At 42.2% G+C, this 25,895-nt stretch overlaps 1 protein-coding gene across 2 annotated transcripts in view; it reads right to left on the bottom strand.

The window, feature by feature from the left end:
- Window positions 1-24,624, bottom strand: part of igf1ra (insulin-like growth factor 1a receptor) — a 79,401-nt gene extending 54,777 nt beyond the window's left edge. Inside the window, exons 1-2 of one of the 2 annotated variants that reach the window (XM_030097028.1) lie at window positions 23,610-24,624; window positions 13,775-14,338 (exon numbers count right to left, since the gene is read on the bottom strand). In XM_030097028.1, the coding sequence (XP_029952888.1) occupies window positions 13,775-14,338; window positions 23,610-23,715 (670 nt within the window). In that variant the 5' untranslated portion in view covers window positions 23,716-24,624. The remainder of the gene's footprint in view (window positions 1-13,774; window positions 14,339-23,609) is intronic. The other variant, XM_030097029.1, reaches the window with a different exon arrangement.
- Between the last annotated feature and the right edge of the window lie 1,271 nt (window positions 24,625-25,895).

The raw sequence follows: 25,895 nt of genomic DNA, 5'->3' as shown, positions 1-25,895 counted from the left end.
GTTAGGACCATTTGGGAGCTCACTGTTTCAAATTTTGGGTGAAGCACGCAGCATTTAACCAATGACATCAAACGTTATATGTTGTTATGCAAATAACAGACAAACATGCAATATCTCTGGCAATGTGTCAAGCTCAGCACAAAGATTTGGCCTTCCAAACTCAACATCATGAAGTCAAACATCCCTTTAATGGACGCCCTTCTGCGTTAAGTCAAAAACATTTGCATCAAAGGCTTAAGCACCAAGTTTCATGATGGGGTTTTGCGATCACTCATGTTTCACGCTTTAAGCACAGCAGTACTTGGTTTCTGGTGTTTTCAGTGATGAAGTAGAATTCTCATTCAGTTGACAGTAATCTGGATGGTAATGAAGAGGAAATAAACCATCTCAGTCACAAATCTCTCAAAAGTCAATGGAATCAATGAAACTGACTGTTTCAGCTACTCGTTTTTATTATCACCAATTTGTTTGGCTCTAGTGATGTTTGGATTAAAGCAAAAGCCAAAAGCTAATCAGAGTCATTATTGACTCCAATGCAAGTCATCCATCCATTCAGTAATAAAAGAAGAAAAAAAAAGCAGTGGAAAGCCAGAGGAAACCGAGAATGAATAACTAACATGCACTGAGTTACTGCCACAGTTCTCTGAACAAAAGTTACCTTGTGTTTAATCATACTCAAAGTACGCAGATGCATACGTATGTACGACACAAAGAACACAGCGTACAGCCCAAGAGACTGCAGCACACATCCATTCTCTTTCACCTTCCAGTGCTGATTCATTTTCAGGAAGACACACATCTGGAATTTGTTCTATAATGTTTAAACACAGAGCCGAGTATTTTTTAACCTAATCTCGCTCGTTAGAAAACCTCCTTCAGACTACAAGTTGTGCGATCAGAGCGAAAACAGTCTTTTGTGTTAAAACAGAAGAAAAAGGTTGAAACTATGTTTGTAATGTAAATATTTGAAAAAACAACCATTCATACTCAAGTTCGGCTTTTTATTCCTCAACAGAAAGCGTGTGTACAGCATTCAAAATGAGACAAAGGAGAAAAAACAGTGCCGCACCCAGCACAGTAAATAGCACATTGAGCAGGAAAGTGGTGCTTTCATAGAAACATCGGGGGGAGAAAAACAGGACCTAAAGGCTTCCTAGTTTTGTTCAACCACAAAAGAGGAAAAACAGAACTTCCACTAATGTATCATTTGCACTTAAGTAATTTTTTTTAATGAGACAACGCCAAATCATTTCAGTTGGATCAAGTATCTTTTTCTTGTCCTGTCTCTTCGCCACAATCATGGAACATTCCCAACCACTAATACTGTTGCTTTTCATCTTTACTGTAGCGGCAAGCATAACAAAAAACAGCCAGAAAAACTCCAAGCAGGACAAAGTTCACGGGGTTTTCCTAAACAGGACCATCGGTGTCATTACCCCACACACAGACAGAGGAAGAGAGAAGGAAAGAAAAAAGGGCTGGAAGATAATACCATATATTATGCAGGGAAGTCGGTGGAATGCAACAACAAGCTTCTTACAAGCAAGTACATGTCTGGTCTGGAAAAGTGCTAACAGCAGTACATATAGGACAGAGCAGCGTCTCGCTTCTGGGAAGGCTTGAGACACGGACAACAACCTAGCAACTGTCACTGACTTTTTTTTTTTTCCCCCACTCGTGCTAAAACGCTGCATTTTGACTTACTCATCAAGAGTCAGTCGTGGCGTTTTTTTGAAACCGAATCCTACTTTAAAAGGAAAGGTGCGATGGAACAAAAGCTGAAGAAAGTTGGCAAACGCAGTGTGGCCTGACAGAGGAGAGGCTATGCTGACTAAATGAGTGTGACTAACGAAATATGGATGACAATGGGCAATGTTTACATGTACACTGTGGGCTAGTGTCTGTCATGTTTATCAGGCAGTTACAGTAAGAGGCGATCCCTTATTCACATTCAAGTGCAAACAGGCCCCGAAAGCCTTGTTTCCGTAATTGATGCACTAATAGCAGTGGGTAGAGGTGGTGGGTGGTGGCATCAGACTGAAGGTGAAGGGAGGAGGATGCAGACGGGGGCTTCAAAGCGGCACTAGACGCTTATCAACATCATCAGACACCAAGATGGAGCAGATGAAAGAAGCGCTAATGCACCTCCTCCACTGCTCCCATCAGGTCTGCCATACGAGCATGCACGGTTTTTTTTAAACGCTCAAAGACACAAATAGAGTGAGTCAGGATTCAATTTTGTACAGGAGAGCCATAACACATACACTGAAAAGATTTTCTTAGCTTTTGAAAAGAAAACAAGAAGTCTGTGTTCACACTGGCTAAGTTTGGCTCTATAATAAACTCTAAAACAACTGTTCTGTTCCAGTGGTCCATTTGTGGAGGCATGAAAGATCCAATCAAAACAAGCATATTGAGCCAACATCTGTCTCAAAACTAATGCAGGTGCAATTCAACGGAGCTACAAAGGTAACACAGTCCCTATAGAACGCAATAAAGCCAGCAGAAGGTGTGACAGGTGTCAGAACTGCTGTGTCCTTGCGTCGTGGCGTGAGCAAAACTCAAGTACACTGTCTTGATCTTGCCATTTTCAGCACTGAGTGTATCACAGCCTTCTACATTGTTCTGGAAGTTATTAGCGTTTGTTCACATATTATACCTTGTGAATGCATCTGTTCCGCCATCTGTTTGCTTCTCATAGAAAATCCTTGCAAACTTCCTTTTTCTTTATATCTTTTGCAAACTGATTAAAAACAAATTATGTTAAATCCTTTTTTTTTAAAACCTTGATCCAGTTTGAAGCCTATCTAAAACATTTTAATTACTTTAAATGTGACTGCTGCTATGATCTACAGCAACTTGCCGAGAAGGCAACACATAGCTATCAATGCAACATCTGTGCTTTGAGAAAACAGAAAGAGGTTGCATGTCAGACCATATCCGTATTCTCTGTCAACTTCTCTATTTTCACTCATTAGAAATGCTTCAAATACAAGAGTTTGATCTCAATGTAAAGTTTCAGATTTTAAAACTGAACATTCCGGAAGAGCCTCTCTGCTCCAACACATTGTAAAGAGACTGTTGAAATGAAACTTTCTGCAGTTTGATGATGGTGACACATCATCACATTTTGGTGAGTGGAAGCAATGAGACGTCTCAAACATGGAGGGCAGTGGCTCGCCAGAATCAAGACCACACTTGTTTTTTAGTGCTTTGATTGAAAAAAAACTACCGAGTTGTCTCATCAACAACTGATATATCTCCTGATGAATAGCTTGTGATAGAATTAAATGATCCAGAAATGCTACAAAGCGACTGTTTTGCTAAAATGCTACTTCGAAGTCAATAAGAAAGATGAAAATTCAAAACTTTTTAAGCCCCAGCCTCTGCCAAAGTGACAGATCTCTTTAGTTAGCGGATTCTGAGTCAGCACTGTATTGTCAGGCTGGCTGCACTGTGGGGATAACCGGACAACAGTGACAAAACTTTCCTGTCACCTTGCCTTAACCCATTTGCCACCACCAATGCACAATGATCTTTAATGGCCCGCAAATCTAAAGCCAATTTAATGAAGATGAATGAGGATAGTGACAGCTCCCAGGTGACACAGCCTTTTCCTCTCTTCGAGCAGCAAGCGGTGATAGAGCAGCAGCGGGGAGCTCCAGAGACCTCTATATTTATCTGACACAGTAACAAGCCGCTGTCTGACTGCTGCATGGTGCAATACAGCTGTACAGTTTTTCCTCATCCAATCCCCCGCACGCATTCCCCATTCCTCCAGTCTGCGCTGCGCCGTCGCCAATGATGAGAGAAGCAGCAATGACCAGGCAACATGTCATCACTTCGTGAGTTGTCATGAATGAAATTGCATTTGCATCAGCCGCCGGGGGGAAGAAGAAATACACCGGATTCTGATCGTCACTTCACATGCGGCTGGATTTCTCTCTGGGAGGAGCCGTGTTTTAAAGTGGGGAGTCATAATTCATCCCGGGCCACCCCAATGCAAACAAAGCACCAACTGGTGATTACCGTGTCGGAGTGGCCCATTGAGGCACCCGGCCAAGGAGGTGCCGGTCTGCCAAGAGGACCATGCCAAAAGAGCTGGACAAGGCAGAGGAGCCCCAACCACCTGTGCCCATTAGGCTGTGTGCTGACAACTGCACTGGACCCTGGGGATCCCACCCAAACAAGACACGAGGAAGAGGAGGCACCACACAGCACAAGGTCATTTTAACAGCAGAGATATGACCCGAGACAACTAAAGCTGTAGACACGGATATTTACAGATTTGGAAAAATGTGAAAGTTTGTTTGAGGTTAACATAACGTCTGTTTGTCAAGTTACTCGACATAAAGGTTGAGAGAATGATTTGAGGGGAAGTGTGTGGCTGTCGTAATTCATGAGGTTTCCTTTCATCTCCTCTTTGTGCACATGCCCCGAAAAATAACCAACAGTGACACACCGCTGGCACGCTGAGGCCCGCTTGATATCCCTTTTATAGACAGCGTGCATACAAAAGACACACCAACACACCCATTAGACCCATGATTCATCTCGCACTGAGCAGCTGGAGGACACAATAACTCACCTTTGCTTGTTATACAATAACTTTTCCATAGTTGACATAAGACTCAGCTCAACTCAAACCTTCTGTTTATTTAATGGCGAAGCCACTTGGTCACAAAGTTGCTTTTTTTTTTTAAAAAGACACTTCACACATGCTCTTTGGAAGCAGATGGGTTTTCAACAAACCGCACACATTTTTGCCATGTGTGGCGGGAAAGGTAGCGGCAGCCACTCTGATCCCCCTGCATCTCTTTACCACATACATAGCAGGAAGAAAATAGAGAAGCAGTGTTTCTGTGACCTCAGTGAACCTAACTAACTATTCTGGCAGAGCAGAATGCTCCTCTCTCTCTCTCTCTCTCTTTCTCGCGCTGTCTTCTCGCTCTCGCTGCGGCATGCCAGCGTACATCCTCACCTCTGCAGGAGAGATTTGTCAGCGGGAGATTTCTTTTTTCCGCTGTGGAATTAACCCGTGCTCTCGGAGCTTACTTGCAGGCATGGCACATTATCTCCCGGGAGCCGCTGCCAAGCCCAGCAATGAGTAAATGGCCGCTCTGGCCTGAGCTGTATGGATTGATAGAGCCGGGGCAAGCAGGCAGACAGGGGCACAGTTCAGGCGCCCGGGGGCAATAGAAGGCAGCAGACGCAGGCCGCTCGTCTCTCTCACCTCTCTAAGAGGCATCGCTAAGAGGCGGCAATAGCCCTCATCCTTCCAGCCATTTAGAGCAGGACACAAGAGGAACCTACCACAGAGCTTAAGGGGGGGGGGGGGGGGGGGGGGGGGGGGCAGGAAGTTATAGTATTCACTCAGATTTATGAATGAGTGCTGAGAGTAAAGGATGAGTCACAGTTTCCGAGCCGCGGAGCCAGAAGGCAGCAGGCAGCCTATCACCAGAGGCACTGAGTGAGCCCAATACGCATCAAACAGGCAGGAAACACATTACACACCGAGCTGACACACACACACACACACACACACACACACACACACACACACACACACACACACACAGTCGGCACATGCAACCTGGGCACAAGTTGAGGAAAATTTGTCAAGAGGGATCGCACACGAGACACAAGTCTGAGTGAGAGTCTATGTAGTTGGATGTGAGAGCAAGTGTGTCAGTCAGTCCCTCAGGAGGCCGGCAGCATGACACACAGGTCCTATTTTGGTCAATCATGTCCACGAGAGGAAAGCAAGGGAAGAAAAAAAAAAAGAGACTAATCTGTCATTGCTTTCAGAGGAGACCTTTGTGGCCACAGAGGATGAGTTGGACAAACTCACCGAGCTAACCATCAATGGACAATCCGGCCTGCTGTTCACACACGGACAATAACACTGTGTACAGCCATGTCATCATGACTTTGCAAAACTTTGCTAACTTGCAATCAAAATCCCGAATCATAGCGAGACGGAGAGCACTGTTGACATTAAAAGTCAGTAATAGCAGTCGACACGCGTCTGTGGCTTTCCACCACACACTGCTCAAGCGGCGGAGCAAACATAAGATGTTCAAATGTTGTGTTTGCAGGGAACTCAAAGCACATTCAAGTGTGAGGCAAAAAGAATTCCTTTCTGACCAATCACACCCCGGGCCTCTCAAAAGTCCAACAGCAAGCAATAAAACCAATTGAGCAGAAAAACTATTTGTAACCCAAATAAATTTTTGCCTTTCGCTTCAGCGGGGCTCAGGTTCGGGGTGCTGACTGAAGAAGGTCTGTGTTTTGGATGGAAGGACTAACATCAGCTGTGAACGGATCCCAAGAATGACATTTATGGATGTGGCATGGATGGAAGAAAATGCGGTGACGGCCAGAAGAGTGAGCGCTGTGAAATGAGACAGAAACGCACACACTGATGCACAGCAAGCCGTGGCAAATCATTTACAATTAGATCTTTACAGATAAGTATGAAAAAAGAATTCTGACTTAAAACACAGGAATGGTTAATAAAAAAATCTAATGTTAAAAAAGTTTTAGTCATGCAGTTCTTCATTTATGTAATGTGTGCTCCAAAATTATAATTGGCATAATTTTAATTCCCAAGTGTTCTCTTGCTATAAAAAGTATCAAATATATAATGAGTAATACTCCAAGGCTTTTTACCAGAGGAGTAAAGAGTTGAAAACTTGTAGCCAAGTGGAACGACTGTTAAACTGCCTTAACTTTACTCAAGTAAAAGTGAAAGTAGTGTCTCCAAAAACTTCTCCAACTATCACTTTATTTCAAACCATACTGATTGCATTGCACCACATTAAATTTCTACATTGAACTGACATTTCTCAGACAAACAATATGACATGAAAATATATTATAACTATACTTAATTACACAATACACACACTGCTGTTGAAATATTTGAGTGGCTACAAGATGCAGGTCAAAACAAATTTTATTGTTGATAGTTTTAATTTAATATTTGCAGACAAAGCCTTGATTGTTTATGAAAAAGATAAACAGAATCAAAAGGAGGAATAATGAGACTAGTAAGAGGAAAATAGCTTTTCTGTTTTCTAGCAGTTTCTCACACACACACACGAAGTGTTTCATGCCCTTGGACAACTGCTTGAGACGACTATAGAAACACAAAGCATCAGAGAGCACAAAGAGAACCTCAGCATGTTGCTACGGGAGCACTGTCTGCTTTCTAATGTGTTTATTTCAATCACACCACGGAGTAGTAACACTGAGAATCAATAGTCCGCCACTCCGGTTGGGAATTAACAAAGACAAGGACATGCACGTACACAGGGAGTGCCTGCAGGGCCTCCAGGACATTTGCGTTAGAAATGTTGAACACCTCTTCCTGAAGAAACCCTATGGGTTTCCTAAGTTCAGAAGAGTCCACTTGTATGAATTGCAAGCTACTGCACATTCAGAAAGCTTGAGCAACATTAAATTTATGATCCACTGAAGTATTTCTATAAGTATTAATACATTTCATCATATCTGTAGTCTTAAATGACACTGGAACTTTTTGGAGTCCTGTTTTGCTACTCATAACACTGCAGATAATTGAAAACAGAATACATTTCAGACACCCTAACGAACACAGTGGATCACAATCTCCATATTAAGGCTAGTTGCTCAAGGTGTCCAACATGACCTGACAGATTTGCCGATTCCATTGTTGGTCTGGCGGTTTTGGGACGGCGGGAGTGAATGAGTCTGATCAACACGAGCACCATCTCTCTGGCACCAGCGCTGGCATGCTGCCTACGCTTTGTACAAAATGGAGCGGAGCGAGTACGAGCAGTTCATGCCCAGTGGAAACAGCGGATGTGCGGGCACTGAGTCACGGCGCTGAGTGCCCCACCGCACCCCCCAGGAAAGCACCGGACTCTCTCAAGACTGGAATCTGAGCCCTTTTCTGCTTCCCTTCCCTATAACCGCAAGACTTTGATAAGCTCCAGAAAAGCAATTAAATATTTACAGGCTTCCTCGTATCTGCTGTTGGATGTTGGTTAAACAAAAAAAGGGGCAGACATGATCACAAGATCTCAGCTCATCACGGTACACAACAACCCCAAACATGAAGAAAAACCTCACAAGTCAATCAGTTTAACACTTTCTTCGAAACGCAACACAAATAGTCTCTGTATGTCTCTGCGCATGTAGCGCGCACATACTGCTGTGTATTTCCCCCTCTTCATCCCCTCACAACTGCAATGACTAAGCCAGCAGGAATTTCTACCTTATATACTTAAAGGGACAGACTCAGTTCATCCAGCTTAACAAAGGCACCGTATACGTAACTGAACGAATGTAGCTCAGAGCCTGCACCAAGTCAACGCGTTTTATCTACAGTTTAATCAAAAGGTTTAATTTAAGTGGGAGCAATCGAAGCATAGTAAAAAAAAACCTCTGACTGAGAAGTATTTGCATTGCTTTCTCTAAGGATTAATAATAATAATCTTCTTTTCAACTAATAAACACAGAGAATCAAGGGGAAAAGCTCAGCAAACTCAAATAATCCAAATACACACAACAGTATGAAAATAACCATGTGATAATGCATATTTTTCCTATTAGAGAATTTACAATTTCTTAATAGTTACTAAAAATATACAACCCTGTTTTTCCTTTTTAAAATTAAGCCTGGCTGTTTATGACATCAGTAAAATATTCAGGACGAAATCAAATAATACACGCCGTGGGGAGCTTTTCTGGGAAAAAGAAACTGAACTTCACTGTTTACTATTACATTTTTGTAACCCTCCCCCAAACACACACACACACACACACACACACACACACACACACACACACACACACACACACACACACACAAACACAAACAGTCTGAATCACACTGGGCCTTCACCTCTCATGCCGCTCATGCTTTGTCTCATGCCAAGTAGGAATTTGTTATGGATCCCAAGAACACATTTGTTCTTGGGATTCATCAACTTGTAGTGTATCTGTAGAATATCTGGGACGCCTTGTATAGTATCATTGCTAGTGTGGATATAAGGTGATTAATCTCATTTAAAAATGTGTTTTCATAAAACATGCAGTGGTTCTGTCCTCGAATCACTCCTTTTTTTATCAAAATTTCCTCTGGAAATATAAAGGGAGGAAAAGGAAAAGGCATCTTCCTGACCCCCCCTGTGGCTCTCTGGAGCCCCCTAGGGGAGACCCACCACACACTTTCAAAACCACGGCTCTAAAATATTTACCTTTCCCCCTACTGTGAGTTGAGCATGGGTCAGAGCTCTGCAGACCAAAGATATTAGGTTTGTCTCTGGCACAGGGGAGGTAAACATGTTATCAAATGCAAAAGTCTCCGAGGCTGCTGCAGAGTTTTCTCAACTGCAAAAAGCTCTGAAAATATTTCTTGCTGGGCTGTGTCTCCTCTGGGTTCAGCGCAAGGACAAACAGGGCACAGAGCGTCTGCGGCAGAAACGACAGCATCTCGTGTGAAATTTTCACCTCGCGTGTCGATTCAAGCGCAGTTTCTGAAACATGTTCTATGATCCTGCAGAACCGGTAAGATGCAGTCATCTGAATTAAAAAAAACACACACACACACAGCAGACATAATGTACCTTTACATCACACAGGTTATCGGGAGGCAAGAATTGAGAACCTGGACCGGAGCGCCCGTGAGGCTGAGCATATGGTAAGTTAAATATTTCATCGTATAAAAAAAGACATGCGAGTTATGTGAGAACTGGCGAGAGCGTGTGCCTCCCGGCGGAGTTACGAAGACTAACATGCCTTGAGACGGAGCGCTGATAGCGCAGCGTGTTAGCTGCTCATCAGCCTAATTGTGACAGCCTCTTGTCGATCAGGTTTTGGCTCCGGTCCAGCAGCAGAGGGCAGGCCTGTCTGAGGAGGTGATGTGACCTCAGCCAGATACACTGCGGTGAAGGGAACCTCTCTCCTCCCCGTAATGCAAAATAAACAGCTTGTGATGCCAAAAGATTCGAGGCCTGGACAAACAAGCAGAATGGTTGTAAACCCCCCCAACAAGTAAACAGTGGAGAGAGATATCTGACAGCTCGAGCTGTTAACAGCCCTTGATAAGGCCTGGAGAAAAGAGAGAGGTGAAAATAGAAGAGCAAACAACAGCGGAACAACTGACAAGGACAATCAGCGAAGATGAAGAGAAGACCTGCAAGGAAGAAATGAACAGACAGCGTGTGCAAAACAGGGGGAGAAGGCAGTGAGGAGACTGAAAGAGGTGTGGGGGGGGTTAAAGAATGAGTGGGAGGAATGAAAAACAAGGGAGGAACGAGCCTTTTTCAACACTCTTCAACGGGAGCTGGCCGTTGAGCTTGTAGACTTGACATTTGTCTGACATTTCCCCTCAGCGCCCCTCCTCCTGCGTACGGGCTTCTCGGTAAGGGCCTCTCCACGCATCGCTGACCGCCACTAAAAAGCACCCAGAACCTCTGCTCCGATCTGCACTCCCCAACACAGGCACTCCCACTCATGTCCATCCAGCATTAACCTGGACCGGTCTGTCCAGCACCAGATTAACCCCCCCACCACCACCACCACCACCACCACCACCACCTTCAAGGAGAATCTAATGTACCCCAAATTGTTGTGGGGAAACAGCATCTGGTGAGTGAGCAAACATGTGGAAAGTGCAGTTTTTTTTTTCTTGCTCTGTGAAGCAGTGGAAGACCCAGAGGCTAAAGCAGTGAGCGAGGCAGACAGCACTGCCTCCTCATGTAGTGTAATTAAAGAGGAGACCAGGCCGTATTGACGAGAAAACCACTGCATGCCCTTGAAGGAACATCTGTAGTGGAGAAAAACAAGGCAATTATGCAGAGGGGCGGAGGGAGGAGAGAGGAATCTTAAGCAGGAAGGAGAGGAGCAGACACATCAAGACTTAAAAAAACAAAGACAGGCATAACGTCAAGAATATTAAAAGACCTCAGCAACCTGCTCTGACTTCATTCCGTCTTAATATTGCTCTAATAGCTCCTCCCTCTCTACCACTGTGTGGCTCTCTGAACCCTTTATCTGCAGCCTTGAGACCTCAAAGCCCTCTAGATGAATGCATTTAGCCTGACCTCGGCCTGGGCCTCCGAGAGAAGTGAACTGGTTCAAACAATACTCCTGCTTTAACTCTCAAGTCCCCCGTGTGAGAACAACAGAGGGTTTCACCACAAAACACCACATAGCATCCACTGTGGGAAGAATGAGCCGGGATAAAAAGTCATTGCAATGTGATTGCACCTTTCACAGTGCAGTAGTTTGTAAATGAGGGAACAAATTTTTTTTTATTGAAGCAAATAAACTCAGAGAAACCTCCAACATATTTTAACCATATATGGATCAAGAAAATAACATAAAGCTCCAGCAGGTCACTGCATCCAAGAATAAACCGAGGCACAAACAATAAACGCTATAGCTTTTCTATAGATGACAGAAAGAGCCACTGGGGAGACGACGCAATCTTGATTTCCACTATTTGTTACAGAGAGTCCCTGAGGAAGAGGAGGGTGGTGTTTGAAACTGCAAACTGAGCCGGGGGGGAGGTGGGGGTGGGGGGCTACAAACAAGCTTTTAAAAAAAGAGGCTGGATGGTGGTTTTCCCACAATTATTTTACAAAGAAAAGAAAACAGGGAAAATACCACAGAGCAGAAGTATGAAACCAAGTCAAGCGTCTCCCTCTCTCTCTCTTCTTTTTTTTAACAACAAAAACAGCCGTGGATCTGAAGAGAATAATACAGTGAAGCAACTTAAACTCCAATAAGACAATTGTCCAGTTGCTCCCTAGCGCGTCTGTGTTAACAGGATATGCAAAAAAATAAATAAATAGGCAAATAAGAAAGAGAGTAGACTGCCATTGATATTCTAATTTCTCTGAGACAAATTAGGTACACATTTTACTACCAAAGCAGAGCAGAAAGAGACAAAAGGTTATGTCCTATGAGATCGTTTTATTAGTGAACAACAGGCTTTTTACCAGCTGTTTATATGTGGGGTTCAGTCCATGAACACTTTAAAATTAAGCAATTGTTGGTGCAAGATAATTAATTCAAAGACATGCTATTTCTTTTAATTCTACTATTATATTACTGTGGTAAAGTTTTAATCATTTTAAAATATTTGATATTGATACATTACGCAACACCAGCAGGAAGGCAGCGGATATCTCCAGATTCACTCCGCAGAAAAGGAAACCGGCCCAGTGTTTAATAAGAACTGTCTTCAGCATAAAGAAGGGGTCCTGGAAAATGATGGTGTGGCCCCCACAGAGCCCCGAGCTGAACAAAACCTGGCCTGTGTGGTGGGTTTATATAAAGACAGAAGGATCTGAACCAGATTATATCTATAGAAGATCTGTGCATGTCGTTATCCAAGATGTTACAAAACTAGCCGTTTTGAAGGCAAACCGGTGGACACATCAGAAACATAGCTCTCTCCTGCTAATTCAACCTGCCATTAGCATAAAATGAAAACATAAACTCTGGAAAACAAAAAAAAAAACAAAACAAAAAACACCCAAATTCCGGAGTAAAACCTCTGCACCGTGCTGTTCATCTATTTTGTATGATTTCACATCAGCGGCTACTTTCAAGCGCAGTCTGAAGGAATCCAAACCAATGAAAACCTCAAAGGGCCCTTTTGCACTTGAAGACAATGTAGCAATCACTGCAACCTTGGAAAAATTATTGACTGACCCTGCCCGTCGAGACCTCGAGAAAAGTTCAAAACATGGCATGAGTCACGGAAGGGAAACTACCTTAAGTTTGATACTATCAACACTGCTGCACGATAGCAAAGCGTGCACGTAACTTGATATACAGTAGAAGACTGGCGAGACGTTACCAGAAAGCAACTGAACATTTCAACCAGCAGCATCAACAACAGCTCAGCTTTGTGTGTGTGTCAAAACACGCAGTGAAAGAATATTTTTAAAAGCTTGAAAACGCTCATGGAGCAATTTGCGGATGTGTAAGACAGTTGGTCGTTGTCCCCATTTATGATCTGAAAGCACAAACTGTCTCACACTGAAACATGTGAAAGAGACAGTTGAAATACAGAATTTGGCCAAAAGCTGCTTCACTCACCTTAGGTGAACTACATAATACTGAATGCTGGCATCAAATCCAAAAATAGCTGAATTAATTCAAATCCGCAGACAGAAAGGAATTTTAAGTTTAATGTATATATATATTTAAACGATATGACCCTACTATGAACTGTTTTGAAAAATGCATGACCCTACCACTCGGCCAAAGTTAAACAAGGATGACCCTCCCCCAGATTCTTCAATATACCCCTTTTCATAAATTGCAAAATGTCCCTCAGGCAAATATTTAGCTGACATGGTCCAGACAGGTAGACTACCTCATTTTTTGGCAGCGCAACTTTAACCTCAACTGAGTATGTCTTTCTAATACCTGGTGCTCCATACTGCAGCCATCCTTCACTCCACAAATAGCCTGATCTAAAGACAAGGTCTCCATAATGAACAGAGAGGAAATGTTTGCACTGGCCCGTGGACAATCCAGCTGCTTGACGGAAATGAAGGAAAAACACTGCATAGATTCATGGGATTTGTGTGCGGCTGCAGAAATACACAATTTCTGAATGTCTGTGAGCTGAGAAACCAGCGACCTAGATCAGAGCCGTATCCACATTTAGTCTACCCGTACAGCAAAACTATGGCACCGACCCTGCAGAGATCCATCCTCTCTGTCTGGAGACTAAACATATAAAACACAAGAGAACTCGGATTACCTTTCTGGCACTGGTTGGAGGTCCAGCAGCGATAGTCGGTGTTGTCGTTAAAGGACGTCCTCTGACAGAGAGGGTTATCCTCCATGATGCCGGGGCACACGTTGTCGCACTCCTTTGCCTTCTTATTCCCATTGATAATATTGTTGAACTCCGAATTCATGATGAGAGACCAGTCCACGGAGTCCAGGTAGCACAGCTCGGGGTTCTTCTCGATTCGCATGGCGCCCCGCGTGATGTTCCTCAGGTTGTACAGGCCGATGTCCTTCAGGCTGGTCATCTCGTAGATCACCAGGGCGTAGTTGTAGAAGAGATTGCGCCCCCGGATGACGCTGAGGTTGGGAAAGAGCGTGCTCAGGCTGTCCAGGCCCGAGACGCGAAACAGCAGCAGGTAGTCCGTGATGACGGTGAGTTTGGGGAAGCTGAGGGAGCGGAAGACCTCCTGGTTGACGTTGTTGGTCTTGTCGTAGATGAGGAGGATGTGCAGGTAGCCCTCCACCACAGTGCAGTTCTCCAGACGCTTGAATTCAGTGATGTCATTTCGGATGTCAATACTTGGACCACAGACTGTGGGGGGGGGCACACAAAGAGAAAAGTAATGAAAAGATTCTGTGGATATCTCAAATAACAGACAAATCATAAAAAAAGAAAAGCCATGACAGAAAACTTTACATGTAAGCAATTTAATCAGCCACAGAAAGAAAAAAAAAAACAATCATCATAAAGCTGGTAAATTTGTTATTGAGTTTCATATTATGGTGTGAATGTTAAAATGCTGAAATAACTTAGAGCATCACAGTGGCACCCTGCATATCACTGCGAAATACTTTCAGAAATCCCCCATATTTCACGAGCCAATCCTCCAGTTGTGCAAACAACAGTTAAAAACCGTCTCTGGACTGTTTTCTGAAACCACTGGGGCCTCTCACAAACTTTGAATAAAATGTAAAAGTTTTTTCTCCCCATTCTTCAACTGTGAAAACTGTAAAGTTTGCATGAGTTTCATGTGCATAACAAAGAAATGTAAATATTTCAAATCTGTTTTATTATTCACTATTTCAGATCATAATTCATTACAATTAAAAAAAAAGTATCTCATCTTATTTCATAGTATCTGATGGATTAATATGGGAATCAAAATTGCAAAAATGCATTAAGGTTTTTAATGTCTAGAAAATAATTAAAACAAATTAAACTACATTGTCTCTCATTGATAAGAGATCACTTCTAATATGTTTTACTCTATTGCTCCAACTGTTTTTTTAGCCTCTTTATTTCTGGACAGAGAAAAGAAAAAGTTGAAAAAAATTCAAAATATAATTGAATTACCAATCAGTGACAGCACAGTTCAGTCGAAATGTTGCAACTTTCAGGATACAATTCAGATGAAACATTCAAACGAAGAATAGGCCCTTCAAGCAGTCTAAATGATTTAAAAAATGTTTATTTATCTCAGTACATTTTAAATGCTTTTAAGTAACCATTTGAACTATTTACCAACTGTAGCATAACAATGTTTATCTTTTTAGTGGTAAAATACCTATAATCTACTGTTTTTTTAACTTTTTTCACTATACTACTCAATTTCAAGTTGTGCATAGATTCCCAACATTTACTCTTTATTCCTGATTATCCATTAAATGTGAGATTTTTCTCAAAGGTTTCCACATAACCATCATTTATTACATTATTGTGAAATAAAACACTCTGTTCAGACAATTTATCAAATGTTTCAAACTATTACAACTTAACATTAACCCTATTCACTGAGGGAAGAGGTGAACTAAGTTCACTGGTTTGAATCCCACCTCTGTCAAATCACTGTGGACCCATGAGCAAAACTCTTGACTCTCACTTTGTCAGGATGATTGATGAAGGACCACCAGAGTAAATAATGCAATAATCCATCAATAATAATGGATCACAAAAAACAAATGAAACCCTGGGAGGGACTTTTGATTATTTTATGCAAAATACGTTTCCTGTCTGGAATAGTCACATTTCCATACTGTTTAGAGGGGCTGAGTCATATCAGGTAAACATGAAATATGTTTAAATGTTGTTGAGTATTTCGATATATTGATTTATGATAAGTAGACTGGAAGTATTTTGTGTTTTGGGATTTGTTCTTTAACTATTTGACACCAGCTGAGGCTGGACCAGGTATTTTTTTGTTGTTATCCACATGTGCATCTGCAGATCCCATCAGCAGCATCATGAGCGAAGCAATGCTGATTTTGGTCTTTTTTTAAATTTTTTCTGTGCTTCTGTATTCTGTATTCTGACAGCAGCGAAATATGTGTAATTTTCATGTTGATATCGCAATAATGATATATTTTTTTTATGCATCTTCACTCACTTTTTTTTTAATAAAACAACATTTACTCCACAAGTTTCCCCACATGCCTTCCCATAAAAGAACCAGTCAATCTGTATAGAAATCCTGTATTATCCAGGTAGCTGTGAAGCGTTAGTGTAAAATGATGAAATCGAAAGCTTTTAATTATACTTAATACTCACGAAACTGTGAATTGTATATGTAATCAGATAATTAGCACACACTGTAGCTCAAGTGTTGCATATTATTTTGTGCGGCCTCTCAGAGGGTTCAGCAATCGGCACAGGAAACGCCTTGACATATGAGCTCCTTGGCTAAACCTGTTATGTTCTTACAGAGGCTTAAGGACGCTGTCATAGTAAGCAACACTGTCGCAAACTTGTTTTCAATAGGAGTCGGTGATCCTTGTCAAAACACCGTCTAATCACAGCTCTGGGATAAAAGAGCTAAACTCTGTACCGTCCCTAAATAAATACCGGGCCACTCGATTGTTTTTATGGAAGAGAAAACAGCCGTAAAACTGCACAAAATGGCTTTTAGTGACCTCTCCTGTACGCACTTCCAACCGCTCTCAAAGCGACTCTACAAGTAAATTAGCTCCACTTCAGCAGTGACAAAACAGTCATGTTTGATGTGCTTCGGTTGAAGTATTCTGCCGAAAATAGGAGCCGCGTTGTTTATGAGGATGAATGGGCTATATTTGCTCCTGTCGGGGTGTTTCACTCCTCCAAATTTAGAACGGAAACAATTACTCCAGCAGAAAATAGTATTTGCTTTCTCCAATCAACACCAATGCCCCTGGGCTCCACTCGTGAGCCATCGAGCTGCATGTCTTCTTTGTTTCATTGAGAATTTTCTTCCAGCTTCTCCAGCAGCCGGGGCGAGGGGGAGGAGGAGGGGTGGAGCCACTCAAATACAAAGACTAATTTGTTTGTTAGTGAAGAGAAACTCTCGGCCCCACTTCCTGGTGAGGGCATTAATAAAATCAGGGGGTGTCTGGCCAAGGAAAGATAAGATTTCTGCCAAGATTCGCTCTATCAGAGGCCATTCTGGTTTAAAACCACGACAAACAGGATCTGCTGTATTTCTGCGCAGCCAGAATTGCACAACGGTTTGGGATTTTGATTCGGTCTCCCCCCCCCCCCCCCCCCCCCCGCCTCCTGAAAAAATGCAGGAAAAAGGGGAATACAATGGAAATAAAGGAATGACACCAGCCTCCCCTTTTGTGATTCCCTTGTTCTGCTCATTAGGAATGTTAAGTACCAGGAATTCCAATCATTTCCTCGCAAAAAGCCTGAGAAGGACGCGGCCCGGAGCTAAGCCTCCAGGCCGCTCTGCTCCTCGCCGTCCGCTTGTTGTGAGGACGACTAATGCTTAAACTAGACTGGAGATACCAAATCTTTCATTCACTACTATACAAACAAGATACATTTCAACACCAGTGTCCACACAGCGTGATAAGCCAGCGTGTGTGTGTGAGCGTGTGTGTGTGTCTTTGCTCTTCACACTGCTGAGTAAACAGACATATCTCCACAGTGTAATGGGATCCATCGGCTCATGTTTATGATTGATAAACCTTGCCCCGGCCCTCGGTGGAAATGTCATCACATAAAAACACACCTGCACAAGCACACACAGACACACACACACACAGTCAAACACGACCCTGGGCCAGTCGGTCTAATTACACCAAGGCTAATGGTCAATGTTTATCTTAACGTAACATAAAATCAGATTCAGATCCAGTAAACATACCCTGCGTGTAAATAAACATCATCTCAGTTTTTTTGGCTGACAGAAACAGAAGATTGAAATCTGGACCACATGCGGAGTTGTTTATTAAAAGGTCACAAACGGGGGATTCTGGGAAAGCACTTAAATGCATCCTTTTCCAGACACCCAGCTGTAAACTCCAGGAAGGTTATTAGGGAAGATTCCTCTCCGGTGTTTGCTTTAGGACGGTATTTTTCTCAGCTTCTTCTCACCTCACATTTTAGGGGTCCTAAACCTCTCGTGACCCTGCAGCTAAACTTATAAAGTTGTCACTGTGCAGTGTGCCAAGAACAAGCAAGACTGCAAATAATAATTTTTATTTCCAAAAATGGATTCATCATTAAGACCCACACTGGAGGCCAACTTTGTAAATGTTTTGCATCGGTACTGAATGAATAAGTTTAAAATTCTACCAGACCTTACTGGATCATATGGAAATTGTCTTTTATTTTATTGACATATTCATTAATCTTCTTTAAAATAAACCTGAGTTATGTCTTGTATTTGTCACATTAAACACCATGAAAGGATGTTTTAAGCAAAAAATACTTAAAATGCTAAATCAAAAGTCTGAGAAATGGAGAAAAATAGTGAATATCATTAAAAGATGTAACACGTGGTTTTGTCAGTATTTCTACACTCAGCGAATTCATTAAAACATTTCAACGATTTGTAAATGGTAATAGTGATAGACATGAACCATATATAAAACAAACAGGAACTGTAATCTGGATTATCAGAACATATAAACACATTTTTTTCTACCAAGTTTATTGGCAGCTTTCGTGGTGTTAATTTGTTTATTAAAAGATTTAGCTGCTGAAACTTCATGTTTGAATTTAACAAGTGCTGTGGACTATATTAACCAGCATTAATCAACAAAATCTCCTGAGCTTTTCTGCTTTAGCTGGTCACTGTGTGGTCACATCCTGCTGCACCTGCCACATCAACTGCCTCTAATCCGCAACATACTGGAAGTCATCTGACCAGTGGCGTGGTAGGGCCACTTCCACGCGGCGAAGTCGCTCCCAACACGCCGTCTCAGATATCACCAAAAGCCCAAACAGTAACTCTACACTCCCCATCACAACAACTGTCGCGCAAGGACTCCCCCTCTCACCCAAAACCAGGACAGAGGGCATGAGGTAACCCACTCTGTGTTTACATGCACACGTTAACATCCCAACAACAGAAAAACAGCCTGAAATCACCTGATTTTTCAAGAATAATTAGCCTTTTCATGTCATCTTGATTTTATCAGCAAGCCCTATTTCGATCAAAATCTGTTTTCCAACTTCGCTAAAGGAGTTAGAAGTCCAAAATTACAAGAAAAAAGCATAAAAACAAAACTGTAACCATGTTAATAGAAGCAATAAGATATCCTTCTTCAGCATGTTTCCTGGAAGTGTGTGGCTGGCAGCACCAGGGTCAACTGGGAACTGAAATAAAAGGAGTCCTGTTGTCTACACAGTAACAGTGAGGACAAGCAGTGGCTTCCATTTTCCTCACTGAGCAAACCAGGGATTCAAACCAGTGACCCTCTGCTCACAAGCACAATTCTGTAAACTCTGATCCACCACTGCAACCATGTGGAATAAAATGCAAAACAAAATAATCGCTCCCATTAAAGCATATTTGGGTTAATTGTGAGAATTTCCCTACAGCTATTGAAACGATGTTTCAAATATTTCTCTTTCTATATGTGCAAATATAGAAAAGTTGCAAATTTTGAAAAGTGAATGAATGCTCCAACACAATCAGTGGTGTTATGATGAACTTTTTAACAGGATCACTGTAATGCAGTGAATATCGAGTGTGAGGCAGCCTCGCCTCAAGGTGCTGAAGAAACTGGAAAAATCTGCTTTTTCCAAAATTATTTTTTCCTTTCGTTTGATAAGAAATCATCCAAAAATAAGTGGAGGAAAAAATTATAAATGACTTATTTAACATATATCTTTTTATTTGAAGGCAATGCAAATGCAATGAGGATGAACTAAGATTATAAAATAAGCCTCAGTGAAAAAACCTGAAGTGGAGCAGAGGTTACACATTTCAAATCAAAAGTGTCTAACTAGAGCTGGATGAGTTTTGCTTTTTACTGCCTATAGATCCCGACAGCTGTTAACAATAATATCTTATAATGTGAAAAGCATTCGGACGTCCAGCACTGGCGTGAGACAGAGCATGTGCGGCCCCCGTACTCTCACGCTACAGTGTGGTTGAAGCTCTGCGATAGGGGCTCGTCTGCCTTCACACTGAAAACATCCTGAGACGGGATTTATAGAGTCATAATACCGCTTTAATCTGAGTCATAACAAAATCTGCATGCTGCCTGTTGTTGTTACAATTTGGTGATAAATTTGAGCTGATTCGACAGAAGCTTTTATTCATTAATGCAGCGAAGGCTAAGAAACAAGTAGAGGAAAAATGAATGTGACGCAACAATAAAAAAAAGGTTTCCTGCTCCTGTTCTGGAGACCGAGAGGAGAACAGTAAACTCTGGGTGACCAATCCTGCACTTGGGAAGTCGCCACATTCAGTTCCTGATAAACTGCTATCAACTGATATGCTGAATGCCATCCATTAGATGAGCTAACACTCGCAATCATATCGTAAGTTGTAAAATACTCCACAGGCCATTAAAACAGCAGCCAACGATGATGTATGTGCAGTTGGCCAGAGACTGCATTTGAGCAAATCCAATGACGTGCCACTTGAAATAAAGCGTTTAATTAAGCATTGTAAACCTCAGCTGGCAGCCTGGAGGAGCTGCAGGACTGCATTTGCCTGCGCTCTCACAAACTAGCCCAGTGACACACTTTCACATCCTTACTCAGGGGCACGCCACTGACTCAGGCTGTCACGCTGCGTCCCGCTGCAGCACACACACACACACACACACACACACACACACACACACACACACACACATAAAGCTGCACAATGGCTCACGCACACGCCATAGGGCTGCGAACACTCGCTACCCGTTTTTCACCGGGGGTATGACGAGGCATTCCTGCATCCGGGCAGAACAGGAATGGGGGGGAGGAGGTGTAGCTCCAGTCGGAAGGTGGAGCGGGGCACCTTGGAGCAGAGTGACAGCAGTCATATCTGAACCACTTGTCCCATGGTGACATAGCAAGCTGCACCGCAATATGCCAGACCCCAAAGGGACAAGCAGGAGGGGTTCCTGTCAAACACAATGCTCTCTGACATCTGATTATTTATTCTGCCATTCAGGTTTTTCTTTTCTCTTTCTTTTTTTTTTTTTTTTCCCCAAAGCAACATGTTCTTTCATAAATAACTAAGCAGGAACAGTGGCGTGCCCTCATGGAACAGGACAGAGGGTTCCTGTACTTACACAACCCCGTGCGCCAATGTTTCTGGTGACAAATCTATTTTTAACTCTAATAGTAGTGCTGCCAAGTTGAGTGCATCGGCCTATACGGAGACTGATCTGTGTGAAAAGCAAACAGCCAATAAAACGGTTCACAAACTCACATACTAACCCAGATCAACCAAAGCAAGCCCGTCTCTCTCTTGCAAGTGTATTTTTTGCACAATCTATTTCCACACATCTCTCGTGCACTGGCTCTCTCTTTTTCAGAGACGTGTTCGCTGCATACTTGGAAGCCGTCGCACGGAAAGTTTACTGTGGTGAGAGTTAAAGGGGAGCTTAATTACATTTTATTGGTGTGGACAGATAATCAAAACGAACAGACCAAAGAAAGTTTTCAACCCCTAATGGCGCTCTTGAATATCTGTGATTTTCCACTAAATGATGAGAGGAACTGGAAATTCTGAATCCCCCACAGACCGAGTGAAGGAAACTTCATGCACAAGTGATAAACCCAAGCTTGTCTTTGTCACTGCATTCTTTGTTGTGGAAAGCCTGATGTATAATACACCACAGCGTCGGGATGTGAGGGCAGGCCCCTCGACTCCCAGCCCCCAACTGTGTTCTCGGGTCTCTGGCTGAGCTCAGAGGGGTTCAAAGAGCGTGGCGGTCCTCAGACCAGGAGGGTCAAAGGACTGATTTGAGTTTTTCCTGCTATTTGAATGCTAATAGGGGTCAGCCTTCAAGTCTCCTTCCCATGTCGGGATGTAGCCACCATGTCCTACAGGGAATCGACCGAACAAGGAGAAATAGGATGTGACATAGGTGGCAAACACACTCTTCTCGTGTTGAATGAACACATCCTGAAATGTTCAAGGTAGATGGATACACTTATTAAGAGTGGTTTCCATTTACCTCGTAGAGTAGACGAGATATTGGCTTTGCCATTTAGCTAAAGTCATCAAAATATTAGGAGCAAAACCAAAAAAGAGAAATAACAAAAACTTGCTTTATTACAAAACTGTTTTAGTTGTAGACACTTAAAAGTTTGAAGGCATAAATTTGCAGCAGAGGTTGGTTTAAAGTTTGAGAATGAAGTATTATCTCTGTCCAGAGACCAAAGACATCAAGAAAGAGGTTGCCCACTACATTATAAAGTAACAGCTAATAACATAAGAAAATAAAAGCAACCCTCAGTGATCAACTATTATATTTCTGCAGTGGAAAAAAAAAAACAAAAAAAAAAACAAAGCTGGACTCTGGAACCTGACAGAGTGCTCTATTAAAATGGTTTAAAATAATTATTTATCATTAAGTATAATAATTAATCTGTTGAATGTAAAACTCTACATTCTCAAGAAATGGAAACAAAAATTGCACTGAAGTTCAGAGACAGTTATGTTATTCATATAGGAAGTAGTTAAAAAGCGTTTATCGTAAAAATCAATTGTAAAATATCACATCTGAAAGACATTGCCATTTCAAAGTGGAAAACTTAAAAGTAGAGCCTGAGTGCAGTCAAGAATGAAGTCTTTATGAAACTGTTTCCGTCTTGCTCCGTTATTTATTAGTACAGGACTGAATAAATCTATTATGAATTATGACAGAAGTAAAAGTGAAACATGTCATATGAAAATGTCATGGGGAATTTGTCAGATTTCATAACTTTTAAAAATCGTGGAGCTGAGTGTGGACTGGAAACATCTTTATTCATCTGCTGCTGGATTTCACAGCTTGAACTCCTCGACAGCGCAGCTGATTACAAAAATATAAACGTGCATTTTCTTGAATCCCAGCGACAACTAATAATTATCATCGCCTGATGTTTGGATCTCTTGTGTTTTCTGATGGATGTGCGGTGTTCTTTTTTTTTTTTTTTTTTTTTTTTTTTTAAGGCGCGGAGGATCGTCTGATCCCGGCTGCTCGTGCGCAGCAACGCCACTCCACCAAATGCAAAATGGCCACATGGTCGTAGTAACCTTCAGCTGCGCTCCCAGGATCGATCCTCCGCCTTCCCCCCGCGAGTCTCCCCTCAGTTTGTATCGGTGTGTCCCCCACTCTCCTCCAAATTAAAGACTTTGGCGGCATCGCAAGAGATGTTGATGCGCACAGCGGTGAATATTTCTGGTTCAGTGTGCTCACACGCCGAGGCCGGCTGCACCACATGGTCCTTACACGTAAGTAATGTGCACAAGTGGGTGCGCAAAGAGGCGCACCGGGTGTAGCTAGAAAACCTAAAATATTTCTGAAGGGTGTTTGATCTAATCATTTTGTTCATAAATTCCATTAAAGGTTGCATTTTCTCGCATATAACCCATCATTCATAAACACACAGCGATGCAATGGCTTCCTAAACAGAATATGCATAAAGGTGTGTAATAAATACTTACTCTCTCCATATGTGGACCACATGCAGAAAGTGGAGAAAGACAGCATCAGACCCCAAAACAAGGCAGGGCTCCCCATCGGTGTGCTTGATCTTACGATCCTGAACATTATTTTCCTCGTGAAATTAAAAAAAAAAAAAAAAGGAATACAAAAAATACAAAAATGTAAGCAACTAGAAAGCTTGAATTAAAAAAAATGTTCCAGAAACGACAACCAAGATTAAAATTGTAAATTGAAAAAAGGAGAGAGAGAGAGAGCCCTAAAGGCTACTCTCTGGTTTCCTCCAAGTGCGTGGTCGGCTGTCTACCTGTATTGGCTCCAAAATCATAAATAAATATATACAAGATGGTCAGAAGAGGGAATTCCTTTAGGGGGGAAAGGGGACTAAAACAGTCTGCTATTTTTGCCAGTCACCGGGTACATTGACGTTGTCTGGTATGGCACACAAGCCGGTGATTTTACTGGATAAATGATGGTAATCCCCATCTTCGTTCTCCATCTCTTGAAAACAGCGGTGCGCGTGCGGTGCGTTCAGGCCCGCTAACAAAACAAGACAGATATCAGGCTAAACGTTGAAAAATGGGAGATTTCACCACCATAATAAATTAAAGCCAGTGTCGCTCACGAGAATCCCCCGGGTCAGTGAGTGTGTACGAAGAGGAGGATGAGGAGGAGGAAGAGGAGGAGGTGGTGGTAAAGGGAGAGCAGAAAACACGTCCAGATCCACAGGGGTGGTGGCTGAGCGGCTGAAAATGAATGAAAATCCTTTTTTTGCCTTATGCCATTCAGCCACCACGGGCTCTGTATCCCCGCCGAGCCGCCCCGGCTCGTGATGAGAACCGATTTCCTCGGACTTATCTCCGCCGTCAGTCGGAATTTGCAGCCGAAAGAAAAGAGCAGACTTGTGCCACGCAGGAGAATGGGTCTCCAGCTCTCCAGCTAGACGACCTCGGCTGGGGTGGGAGGAAGAATATGTCCAAGGAGTTGCCTTTCCTCCCTCTTTTATTTTATTTTTCTTTTTTACTTTCTCGCTTTGCTTCAGTGAAAAGGGAAGCAGGAATAATAATATATTAATAAAAAAAAAAAAAAAAGCCCGTAGCGTAGTGTATCCAGCGGCTGGAATCCTCCGGCGCGCCCTCGGCTAACGCAGGCTGCGGCTCCGCTCCTCGCTGCTGTAAACAAGAGTCGGCTTCTCTCGCTCAGAAACACATAGTGCTCCGGATAAGGTGTCCGGGAGCTGCCGGGAAGAGCCGGACTGGATTCAGTTCCGGTGAGCTTTCTCTTTTCTTTTTTTTTTCTCAAAGATACCTGCATGGAACCACAAATGTTTCACTTTCAAAATTAAAATAATACATTCTTTAAACTTTGCTGTGTTTCATGTTGCTTTTAAAATCTACAATGAAGAGCAAATTATGTTTTCAGAGTTGCTTTGACTGTTTAAGCTGTTTTAGTAATATTAGTTAATTTAGCTGTTTAACACTTATATAAAGCTATTTGGACAGTTTTAGCTGTTTTGGCTAAATATTTTTTAGTTTAATGGACAGCTGAGCCATTGTCTTAGTTTAGGAGTCGCCTTGTCATATCTCAAGATACAACCAACATGAAAAATCACATTAAGATGTTTATGGGTGCCACTAAAGAGAGGTTAAATGGCCACATATTATTGCAAACCTCTACTTTTTTGTAATAAACCTTATCATTCTTTGAGCTGAAATTTCATTCACAGATGCAAATTTTCTAGCAAAATACCATACTTTCGTAGAGCAGTATAAGATCAATATCAGACTCCAGTAATAAGAAGGCTCTTAAAACTGTTAATATATTTGAATCTTTGCATTTTTTTGTGTGTATTTTAAATAACACCCCTGGAGATTTAAATGTGGTTATGTTCACTGTGTTGTTGTGTACTTTATATGTTTGTATGTTGTATACTTACTTGCTTGTTAATTAAAAGCTGCTCAATAAATAAAACCACTTCCACCAACTTCACCAAATAAAAACAACTTCCACGCCAAAAGTGGTTCAACTGCAAATTACCACTGACATCTTAAATCGACAACAAAAAGACGGTCCCCAGATATGTTCTTTCTAAAATACGGTGCGTGATATGTTCTTTATATCTGTCCACCTTTTTTCTGCGCTGAACTCCTGTTCAGATGCATATCCAGTGGCACCTTCATGAGTAACCTTCAATGCATTTTTCACTTGCTTCTGAACGCTCTCAAATTGGGAGCCTTCCAATAAGACGGTGGGAGGTTTTGGAAAGCTCATAGAAGTTGTTCCCGCAT

This window comes from Salarias fasciatus, chromosome 7, assembly GCF_902148845.1.
Source record: "Salarias fasciatus chromosome 7, fSalaFa1.1, whole genome shotgun sequence".
Taxonomy (NCBI): domain Eukaryota; kingdom Metazoa; phylum Chordata; class Actinopteri; order Blenniiformes; family Blenniidae; genus Salarias; species Salarias fasciatus.
Note: the sequence above shows the minus strand (reverse complement) of the source record. Positions and strands in the feature narration are given on the sequence as shown.